The sequence below is a fragment of the Condylostylus longicornis genome, unplaced genomic scaffold, assembly GCF_029603195.1.
Source record: "Condylostylus longicornis isolate FDR11 unplaced genomic scaffold, ASM2960319v2 ptg000006l, whole genome shotgun sequence".
Lineage (NCBI taxonomy): Eukaryota > Metazoa > Arthropoda > Insecta > Diptera > Dolichopodidae > Condylostylus > Condylostylus longicornis.
The window spans coordinates 3853359-3865852 of record NW_026577975.1 but is presented as its reverse complement, the minus strand read 5'-3'; the positions used below and the strand labels follow the sequence as shown (position 1 = coordinate 3865852).

Genomic DNA, 12494 nt, shown 5'->3' with positions numbered 1-12494 from the left:
TTTAAAAGAATGTTTTTCATAAAATTTACAGTTATTAATTTTTTAAAAGATATTCTCGTTTTTTAATTTATTTATTTATTTATTTTTTTGATACTTTCTATTTTATTGGTATAGTAAAAAAATTTTATTTTTTTATAATTTTTTAATATTAAATTGAATTTAACAAAATTTATTTGTTTTTTTTTTTTCAATTGTAAGCTTTAAAATATTTGGAATTGCTTTGTTAATTAAAATTAACAAAAATAATTGTTTTTTTATTATGCTAGTAACTTTGACGAATTTTTAGCTTTTGTGTTGTGACATCATATTAAAATATTTATAATGTGTGTTCTATTTCGAATAATTGTAAAGTTTTTGATTTATTGTAAATCAGATTTAAAATTTTATATAGATTTTTTTATAAATACTATTTTTTTTTTTTGCATAAATACTATTCTTTTGTATAGCAAAATATTAAAAATTAGCTTTAACATTAAGTGAAAGCTTAAATATTCCCTTTTAAATGTAAAAAGAATTTTATGATAAATTTGGCAAAAATTTTAATTTTTTAAAATTGAATTTTAAATTTTTTATCATCATTAAAAAATTTTCATTTCTCAACGAATGCAATTAATTTTTAGTGTAAAATTGATTTGGAAATGTTTTATTTCTCCTGTATTAGAATGTAATTATTTTTAATACATAATGTAAGTGGAATTTTAGAATTATGATACTAATTATAGATTTATGAAATTATTTGTTTTCAAAATTTTTTACATTATGTGTTGCTTTATTTGAAAATTATATATTTAGATTAAGATGATATTTTTAATTATTTCCAATTTAAAATTAAAACATTATAAAAAATAAAATCGAATACCTAGTATATATGTATGTTAATGTATATTAATTTCTTCATATTTAATATAACAAAATTGTCTATTATAATAGTATAGTTATTAATTTTTTAAAATTATTATATTTCGTTTCGATTGAAATTATTAATATTTAAAAATACGTTTTTGACTTGGCAATTTTTTAGTAGGTTTTTCTTTTTTTTTCATTGTGTTTTTTTTTAATTATTTTATTAATATTCTTTTGGAAGGACATTTCTCTTTTTATTATATTCAATTCAAATGTTTTCTCTTTTTTGTTTTTCCTTTTGTTTTTATTTTTTTTATGTTATTTTTTCATTTTTCAATAGTTTATACATTTAGTTAAAAGTCATTTCTTTCTATTTGATTTTACTTTTGTTATCTTATTGTTGTTATTTGATTTTGTTTTCAGAAATAACGAAAAAAAAAACGGAAAATAATCGAAAAATGAATAACGAAAAATTCCTTTTAGTGTTTTTAAGCTATTCGAATTTTAAACAAGCAATTTTACCTATACTTATTTAAATATGAGTATCTTTTTATCTAAGTGTACATATATATATATATATATATATATATATATATACATATATATAATATATTATATAAATTAAAATTTGTTTATTTTGAAATAAATTTTAAATAATTTAATTTTTTTCTTTTCAAGTACAAAAAAAAAAGAGAAAAGGCTTAAAACAGAAATTTGACTATTGGAATATTTTAATTTTTCTACTTTTTATCAATCTAAAAAATATATGTATGTATGTTTTGTATGTTAATATCAAATTGTTTTATGCTATAACTTTTAGACCTTCCTTAATGTTTTAAATTACATTATATGCATTAATATATCGAAAATGAACTAAATTGAGAATTTTTTTTGTGCTTATGTGAAATATAAATGCAAAATATTTTTTAAGAATGAACATTTAATTAAATATGATATGCATATGCAAAAATATTTCAAGTGATTTAATAATCCATACAATTTTTTAATATTATTCGTAAAATTTTTTTAAGTATATAATAACGAGCTTTAATTTTGCTCATACATTTTGCATTTTTTGTGAGCATATTATTAAAAGTGATAATATAATGTTAATTTTCGGATAAATTTAAATTATTTGATGTACAACTATTTATAACATTATTGCTATTTAGAATTTTTGTCTCATTATTTATGAAATATGTAGTAATTTTTTGCGAACTGATTTTTATAATGTTACTATAATAAAGTGAAGCAATATTTAAAGACGTGATCATGAATGAGAATAATACTATAAATATATAAGTATTATAGTAATATGTGAAAGCGAATAAATGAATTATTTTATTTTATGTACTTGTACAAACATACATATATTAATTAACATTGTATCTAAAATCAATAAATACTTCAAATATACTGTTCGAAATGTAGGAAGTATCAGACCAATAGTCTTAATAATTAAAAATAGAATTAAGTTAATTTAATTTAAAATATAAAATACTACTTTTGTGTTCTGAAAAATGTTTTTTTTTTGTTTTTTATAAAAATTAATTATTTTATTTACTTTCAACTTGTTTTAAGCGTTTTTCGGTTGATTAATCTTAATTTTTTCTTCGTTTATTTAATTTGAAATAAATAATGAAATTTATAACTCTTTAATTTCCTTTACTGCTTACTTTTTTTTTGTTTTTTGTTTTTTTTTTTTTTATACATAATGATTTAAATTTTTGCTTTTTTTTTTTTTATTAAACAAAAATAGTTAAATATTTTGCTTATATTTCTTTAAATATAATAATAAAATATTATTATATATGTGTTTTAATTTATTGTTGTTGCCATTTGTTTTAATTGATTTACGTTGTTTTTGTTTTATTTGTTTTAAAACTAACTTGTAGCACACGATTGCCCAATGTATAACCATTCAATGATTGTATTGCAACTACAGATTCATCATAATTGGTCATTGTAACGAATCCAAATCCTTTACATTTATTTGTTTGTAAATCACGAATAACTTTAACAGATTGGACGGCACCAAATGGTCCAAATAGCTGCCAAAGGACATTTTCTTCTGTTTCAGGAGCCAAATTGTAAACAAATAAACACCATCCAGATCCAGCCATTGCTGTTCCTGGTAACAAAGAGTTTGCTAATAAATCACCGGCCAATGGTGAATATCTGCATATTATAAAAAGATGGAAAAAGTAAATAAAAAGAAAAAAAAAAAATGGAAAAAAAAAAGGTGAATTATAAATATTGTTTTTATTTATATTGAAATTAAATTTTTTTTTTTTGTTTATTTTATAAGAAAAACATTTTTTAACTTTAAAATGTATAGAAATTATAAAGTTGTGAATGCGACTTATAGTACATACACTTTTAAAATAAAATATTGAAAAATAAAAATGGTAATTCTCTTAATGATCTCTTAAGTTAAAATCACGGAAAAATTTTTTCTCACAAATAATAAATTAAAAATTTTTTTAATATTTTTTATTTTTAGATAAAACGTGATTTATACTATGACAGGATCATATTAGAAAAGAAAAATAAAAAATTGTGTATTTAAAAATTTTTAATAATTTGGAAACAAATAAAAATTACATTAAAGATAATTAAATTGAACTGTTATTTAAATATATGTATATATATAGTATTTATAATACAAAACGTAAAAAAATTAATATATATATATATATATAAATTTACAAATAATTACAGTTAAAGAACTACCAAAAAAAAAATTTTTTTTTTTTCATATTTATAATTATATTTAAGGTTTGTACGAAAATTATAAATTAAAGTGTTTAAATATATATAAATAACATTAACATGACTATTTTATTTGTTTAAAATGAAATATATATATAAATACATATATGAATATGTGTAAGGTGTAAAGGGTGTTATTTTGATATCATGCGTGTTAGTCTTAAATGTCTTTTATTTTAATTTCTTTCTTTTTTTTTTTTTGTTCATTTTAGAGTATCAGGAAAGACTTCATCAAAAATGTTTTGTATTCCTTTTAATTCAAAAATTGAAAAAGAAAAAAAAAATAATATTGTACATAAATATATATTTAATAAAAAAAATTAAATAAAATGCAATTGCCATTATTTTGAGAAATAATATTTTGTAATATATTATTATGTAAATAATTTGTTTAAATAATTTTTAAAAGTAAGATTTCTTAATATATTGAAATATTTGAAATTTTATACTTAAAATTAATTATAAGTAAAATATAATGATCGTATAATTTCAAATGTTTTACATTAATCAGATTAAAAAAAGATATAAGAAAATTTAATACGTACATTTATAACGTAAAATTAGAATATTTTGGGTAAATAAATGAAATTTTGTAAAGATTAAGAATTTAATAGAAAAAATTTATATTAAGTTAATTAATCTAATATATACAAATGTTTACGCAAAATATTTGTTTTTTAAAATAGAACTGTAGTAATTTTAAATTATTAATTTGAAACGACTATTGAGCTTGTTGCTCAAATTTATTTTATAAAAAAAAATAATAAAATTTTTTTTATTTCACTGATATTTAAATTTAAAATTTTTATATCAAATATTTTTAATTTGACAAATTTTGCATTTTGAACAATTTAGCAAAAAAAAATTGAAGTGATGTTGCAATTAAAAAAATATTTAACAGATTGTTCTTAAGGCTTCATCATTCTTAAAATTATTAAAACTTTCATCCTTTACAAGATTTTTGATTTCTTGTTCATGAAAATTTATATCTCAAATTTTGAGATATAAAAGAAAACAAATGCATTCCAAGTTCGAGATTTTATAGTTTGAAATAAATCATTTTAAGTGTTGTATTTTTTAAATGTACGTATGTAATTTAATTAAATATAATTTTTTAGAAAATAATAATAAAGAGGATTTATGATGTAAAAAGGAATTAGAATATTGACTAGAACGTGGTACTCAAAATATATAATTTAAATTTTGAAATGGACTGTTAATAAAAATTATATTGGCAAAATATTTGAATATTGCAAAAAAAGAAAACAATAATAATTTATAATTTTCAACTTAATTTTCGGTCTTAAGAAATTATTTTGTAAATTTATTCTTTTAGTTTCTAAACTATTTAATATATTCAATTTTGTTTTTAATTTATTCTTTGTTTCTTTTTTTTTTTTGAGTGTTGTAAAATTAAATTTTATGTAATTTATAATTTTATAATTTTATATTTTTGTGTTTATGTTTATGATATTGTTTGTTTTTGTATTTTACTATTATATAGTATATGAGCTAATTTCAAGATGCATTTTTGTAATAAAATAATTTTAGATAGGTTTAGTAACTTTAGTATAAAACAAATTTGTAAACATAAGAAAAACTAAAAAATAATTTTAAGAAAATAGCTAAACTTAAATATGAACTAATTTAAATAAATTAGAAAATAAAAGGTGATACAAAAAAAAGAAATATAAAAAAATTTTTTTTTTTTAATGAAACATAAAAGAATTGTTACAAAATGCTTGGAGAATTTCTTTTCATTATTTGAGAATAATAAATATGAAATGATATATTTATTTAGGAATAAGATTATTAAATAAATTGAAATAAGAATTCAGATTTATTGAGAATTGTATAAGAATTTGAAATACATTAGTAAAAGTTTTCTAAAACTTTTTTATTTAAATTAATTAATTTCCCTATATATGTAAATAGCAAAATTTGTTTGTTTTTGTTGAAATATAAATAAGAAATTTAAAATTAAATATGCTTGTTTTTTCCTTAACCTATAAAATTATTGAAAATTTTATGTTTTTTATTTTTATATTTTTCAAATTCAAAAAAATTTTTGTTTTAAACTATTTTATAAAATAAAATAGTTTTAGACAATATTTCTTTTCGCATTTCATAAGAATCAAAAACAAAATAAAAAAAATTAATTAAAATTAAAACAAAAAATAAAAAATAAAATTTAAAACAACTCATTTAACATTCAAAATTTATAACGAATAAAAACAAAGAACACAAAATTAAAAATTTAATATTAAATAACAAAGATTAGATTAATTTTATAGATTTTTTTTTTTTGTAATAATAATACAAATAATATATATTAAACAAGAAACAGTAGAAAAATAAATAAAATCACCTTTGCAAACCCTTGTTAATGGCTAACATCGGGCTTTTTCCAATGCTATAAAATATAAGAAAAAATATAAATAAAAATTAAAACCCAATGTAACTTTTCAAAAAATTAAAAATAAAAATAATTGAATAAAAAAAAAAAAACAATTAAATGAATTAAGAAAATATAAGATTCAAATTAATCTTAAAATGAAAATAAGAAATTATTTTAAATGAAATAATTTAAAGCATTTGCATATTATTTTAATATCGAAGAGAAATTAATAAAAATAATAATGTTTCATGCATTACGTAAATATCAAATACAGTTTGCAAATTCTGTTGTTTTTATTAATTATTTTATGTATAATGTTTTGTTTATTTAAAAGTTTATATAACTCTGTTAGGGTTATATTTTATTTTTCCAATTATCGCAATCGAGCATTATTTTTTATTATATTGAAAAGATTTTAGCCTTAATCTGTAAATTTTATTGAAACAATATTTTACTAAAAGCTTGAATATGATATTATTAAAAGATGGGATCTGAAATTGAGTTGATAAAAGGATTTGATTTTAATATGCGAATGCTTAAAATTTAATAAACAAATTAAAAATAAAAAAAAAATTTTAAAAGAAAAAAAATTGTTTAATTTTATTTTTTTTGAAAAAGTAAAAAATTTGGCAATTAAAACAAATATTAAAAATATTATAAATTTTTTAAAATAAAATTATTCAAAATGTTTAAATTTTCATTTAGTTTTTTTTTAAATAATTTCTATTTAATTCTTCTGATATTAAAAATTTTTTTTTTTTTGTTATATTTTTATATTTTTTTGTTTTGTTTTCAAAGGAACGTAGATATTTTCAATTTTCTTTCCTGAAATTTCATCCAAAATCTCGTTATACAAAATGTTATAATTTTAGATATAATGAATTATATATATTTTTCTTTTGATTGAATTATTTTTAGAATTAAAAAATTAGTAGTTTTTTTTGTGAAAACTATATAAAAACGAAATAAAATAATATGTGTTAGTATTTAAGTAGAAAATTTAGAATTAAAATAAGATTTAATGATAACTTATTTAAAAATTTAATTGTATATAATAAAATATTTTTAATTTGTAATTGTATGTATATAAAAATAATTTTTCGAGTCAATTTGGAATAATAATTATAAAATTAATAATACCTCTTCCTTTTAACGAATTTCTGTTATTAAAATTCGAATTTGTTAATATTATTGTTTAAATAAGTTATCTTATATCTAATTCATTTGAAATAAATTTTCACCTTTTATAAAAATAAATGTTTGGTAATTATTAATTAAATTAACGAATACAATTATATTGTTTTCTTGATAAAATATAAGTAATTATACAATGAAAAAAAATATATATATATGCATGTATGAATATTATATATATATATATATATATATTTTTTTTTTAATAAAAAATGTGATCAAAAATGAGCATAAGTGTGAAAAAATTAGTTTAGTGTTTCAGATTAAAAAATGATCACCATATAATATATAATAAGTATATTATGCGTTTTATAAATTTTGTAGGTATATATTATACTTCTACCATTGTATTTATATATTTTTATTTAAAAAATATATTCTTTAAAATATATGTATATTATTAGTATTAACATGCTTTGTAATAAAAAAAGTTCACAGAGATTAGAGATGATAATTAATGTTTTATTTTTTGTTTTTCACAAAAAAAAAAAAAACATTAATTAAAATATAGCCAACCATCTTTTTCGAAGATATATATAAGTAATTTTAATAAATATTTCAATTTATTAAGATAATATTATATGAATATAAGTATAAATACCAAACATTCATTGTAAGATTTGCTTAAGTTGAAAATTAAAATAAAATTAACAAAAAAAAAAAAGTAAATGAAAATCAAAGAAAACAGAAAAAAAAACAAAGTTAAAAAAAACGGGATAAAAAATTAAAATAAAAAATTTTGAGTAATATCGCGGGGCTTAAAATTTGTAGATTTTCATATAATATATTATATATATATATATAATATATATTATATATATATATTGTATAAATAATAATAAATAAAAACTTTAAAAATTTTTTCGATAAAATTTAGCTTATAAAATATTGAACACAGTAATAGCTTAAAAAATTTATTATTATTTTTTTTTTTTTTTATCACTGGTAATTTAATTTCTAACCTTAACCTTCCTGCTGCTGCAGCAGCTGCTGCCGGTGGAACAGCTGTTGCTAAACGCCTTTGTGCTGCTTGGGCAGCAGCTGGAGTCAAATATGCTGCTAACGGTGGTAATGCCTTGTTACTGGTACTTGGATTATTAGCAAATTTAACTGTTATCGGATCAGTACATGCTTTTGGTATTTTTCCATTCAATTCTTGGATAGCACGTTCAGCTTCATGACGTTGATCAAAACGAATGAATCCAACACCTTTTGATAGACCTAAAAAATTAGTTTTGGGTTTTTGTTTTGTTTTAATTTTATTTCATTTTACATAAATTTTTATAAAATATAAAAATTTCTAAAGAAAAAATTTAAGAATAAATAATTAATATAAAAACGAATTAAAACAAAATAGCATTAACAAAATGATTTAAAAATATAATGAAAAAAAAAAAAAGAAACAAAAAATATTTACCATCAAGTTTCACACCAGCAATAATTCCTGGAACTGATTTAAAAAATAAACAAAAAGAAAAAGAAAATAAAAAATTATAACAAAGCAATAAAATTATAATTTATATCTGGCAAATTTTTTTTTTCTTTAATTATAAAAGTAAAACAAATTCGTGTAGAATAAATACAAAACAAAATTGTTAAAAATCATAATATTTTAGAAATAGAAATTTTTCAAAATAAAATTTTTTTATAAATTACCCGAAATATTATCACAGAGTATACGAGATGTAATAATCTTTCCATATGGTGAGAACATTGATTCAAGATCTGGTTGTGATAAATTTTTGGGAAGACCCGAAACATATAAATTAGCACCCTTAATTGATTCAGAGCTGGGACGGGCATACGATACTTTGATAATTTTATTTTGCAATCGGAGGCCATTTAATGTATTTATTGCTTTTTCAGCATCCTCAGCTCTTACATAGTTAACAAAGCCGTAACCCAAACTCTGACCGACTGAAAAAATTTTAAATAAAATTATAAAAATGAGGGTATAATTAAGAATAAAAAAAACAAAAATATAAAAATTAAAAAATAATATTAAAAAAAGAAAATAATTTAAGTACAGTTGTTTTTAAACAAAATTTGTAACTAATAGAAATTGTTCTTGTTTATATTATTTTAGAGTTTACCAAAACGAAATTTACTTTTGTATTTAATTATGTTTTGTTTTGCTATATCAGATAATTTTGTTCTTCTACTACTACAATTCAGGCAATATTTAAATTTTGAACAATATCATAGTTTTTTTTTTTAATTAGTGTGCATTTAATTACAACAATTAAGAAAGTAAAAAGAATTTATTGTGCACTAGAAACGAAAATTTTAATTATTTTATGAAATTATATTTATTGCCAACTAAAAATATGTACATTTATTGTTAAAATCAAAAATTAGTTGCAAATGCGACTATAACAAAAAATAATATAATATTTTAGCAAACAACGTTTAATATAGATAAAAAAAAAATGGATAATATTTAATGTTATAATTATTATAAAGTATTGAAAAACTAATAAATTTTTCTTTGAATTTAATGTCATAAATAAAATTGTATTGTAAACATTACATATTTCATACTGTAAGAACCTTTTAGAATATTCAACAAAAAAAATTAAAAAAAATACATATATAAAAATTTAAAATAGAATTATTAAGTAATAAATAAATGTGCACATCCTTACCTTGCTGAAGAGCTGGGTTGAGAGCAGTAATTGAAGCTGGTAAAACTGAAATAATAAAATATTTATTGAAAATAATTGTAAATAATAAAAATATAGTACATTTATATTTGTATTTTTTTTAAATTAATATGAAAAAATTATTGTTTTTTTTTCTTTTCGGGTGCTATAATAGAATTTACTTTTTTTTTTTTAAATAATATCATTGTGTATAATTAAATTATATCATTTTGTTGTTCTATACAGAAGACAATATTTGTTATTACGCAATAGAATTACTTTTTTGGGGGTTCGCTCTTTAAAAAAGAGTAGTTCTATTGGGTAATTAGCAAAATTCTGTTCTAATAATATTAATTATAATAAAATAATTTTTATATAAATTTATTTAAAACTAGCTTTAAAATATAAATTGAATGTTTGGTTTTGAATTATTATAAAACTAGTGAAAAACATCATAAATTATTAGAATTTATTCAAATATTAATGATAAGAATATTTTGAAAATAAATTAATATATGTAAAATTTTAAATTACAATTAAAATAAAAATATATTTAATAAGAAAATTATTTAATTACCAGTTACTTTATCACGAACTAATTTACAGCTCTCTAATTCACCAATACTTGAGAATAATGATCTCATCTCCTCTTGGGTCATAGTTTGTGGTAAATAATTAACAATTAAATTTGTTTTTGAATCATCCTGATTACCATCAACGGATCCGTTGGCACCACCATTTTGGACTACAGTCTCCATTGTATTAGTCATTTTGAATTTTATTTTAATATTTTTTTTTGGTTTTTTAAGTGTTTTTTTTTTTTTATCGAAATTTAATTTTATTTCTATATTAATTTAAAAAATAATATTTATTTTTTTTCTTCTTTTGCTTTAATATTGATGATAATTTTAATGAGTGTTTTTTTTTTATATATATATAAGTATATATATATTTAATAAATATAAATATAGTTTTAATTGTTTTTGTTTAATTTTTTAAAAGGAAAATTAAAAGAAAAAAATTGTTTTTGTTTTTTTTTTCTCACTTTCTTTGGGATTATTAATAAAAATATTTATTAATAAGTATATATATATATGTGTGTGTGTACATATATATTTTAGAGTTTGAATAAATAAATTTTTCTTGTTTTATATATAATTTTATGTTTTTAATTAAAGTTTTTCTTTTTGAACTAAAAAACAAAATTATTTTTAATATTTTATTTTTAATATTTATATATATATATATAATTTATAGAAGAATCACTAACTCTGAATTTGTCTTTTGAATTTTTTTATATCGACTAGATAATTTTTTTTGTTTTTGATTGCGCTTTGCACAAACCCCAAATTACTATAAAATAATTAAGTATTTAAATAGTTTTCTTTTGTTTTTTTTTTGTTAACCTATTAATTTTATTAAATATTTATTAATTTATTAAAAATTATTTATTATATTAAAATAATTTAAAAATTTCTTTTTTTTTTATATTTAATATTAAATGATTTTTTTTTTCTGTTAAATTATGATAGTTTTTTTTTTTTTATTTATAATTTCATTTCCTATAAATTTTCCTAACAATTGTTTATTATTTTTTTTTCTGGGTTTTTTTTTTGTATTTTTTTTAATAAACTTAATTTATTTATTAAATTTTTATATATATATATATTTTTTTTTATATAAATATTTGCTTTTGAGTTTATTTCTTTAGTTATATGATATAATTATAAATATTAATAATACTTTTTTTGTTACTTGTTGTTGTGATTTTTTTTTATTTTATTTAATTTTTTTTTATATATAAATTCTATAAAATTGCAAAAAATGCAAAAAAAGACAGCAAAATTACACTTTTATATTTTATCTTTTAATATTTTTTTTTTCGATTTCACTATAATTTTTCATTTATGTAAAAATTTCAGTTTTATTTTTATTTTATGGTTTGGTTTGGTTTTCTGTGGAACTTTTATTTATTTTATTAAATCGGCTGATTTTTTTTATAGTCTATATTTTTTTTTAATATATAAACTTTTTTTTTTTTAAATTATTCACATTAGATTTAATTTTTTTTTGGTGGAAATTGTGTTTTAGATTTGTTTTAATTAAATATGATTTTTTTTTTTTATTAAATTTCTTGTCTTCTTTTTTTCTTTTGTTTGTGAGGAAAACTCAATCTGGAAAAAAAAATATAAAAAAAAAATTTCCATTAATTAAAAGTTTATTAAAAATTAGAAAATTTGTGTTACAAACAATATATTTTATATATTAAAATAATTTACTATATTTTTAAAATTTATTAAATTTTAGAATTTATTAGATAAACAGAAGCATTTAAATAAGTTTTAAACTTTTATATTTATGCAGACTTGTACGCACATACAATTAATTTTGTAAGGACTGATTGTTTAATGTTCAAAAAATATATGCCCAAAAAAAAAGAGCTAAACAGTGATTATTTTCTTTAACTTAGTCTATAAGGCAAAATTGATCTATTCTATACTATGTATTTATATATTGTTTTCAAACTTGTATAATGTAGCTGCAGTCATAGAAAAAATATTAACTTTTGAAAATTTTGAAGAACTAAATATAATAGAAGATGTATTGTGTCATTTAGGAATATTATTTTACAATAAATTAATTTT

At 17.4% G+C, this 12494-nt stretch overlaps 1 protein-coding gene across 2 annotated transcripts; it reads right to left on the bottom strand.

The window, feature by feature from the left end:
• Positions 1-2280: 2280 nt before the first annotated feature.
• LOC129617703 (ELAV-like protein 2) lies at positions 2281-10875 on the bottom strand. Of its 2 annotated transcripts, XM_055532819.1 has the most exons (6): positions 10427-10875; positions 9853-9897; positions 8864-9124; positions 8170-8428; positions 5984-6028; positions 2281-3021 (listed from the first exon to the last, which is right to left on the bottom strand). In XM_055532819.1, the coding sequence occupies exons 1-6, from the start codon at positions 10617-10619 to the stop codon at positions 2697-2699; spliced, it is 1128 nt and encodes a 375-aa protein (XP_055388794.1). In that variant the 5' UTR covers positions 10620-10875; the 3' UTR covers positions 2281-2696. The 2 variants fall into 2 exon arrangements, with proteins under 2 accessions (XP_055388794.1, XP_055388795.1); XM_055532820.1 differs by lacking the exon at positions 5984-6028 and having other exon boundaries at positions 10427-10874.
• Positions 10876-12494: the final 1619 nt, after the last annotated feature.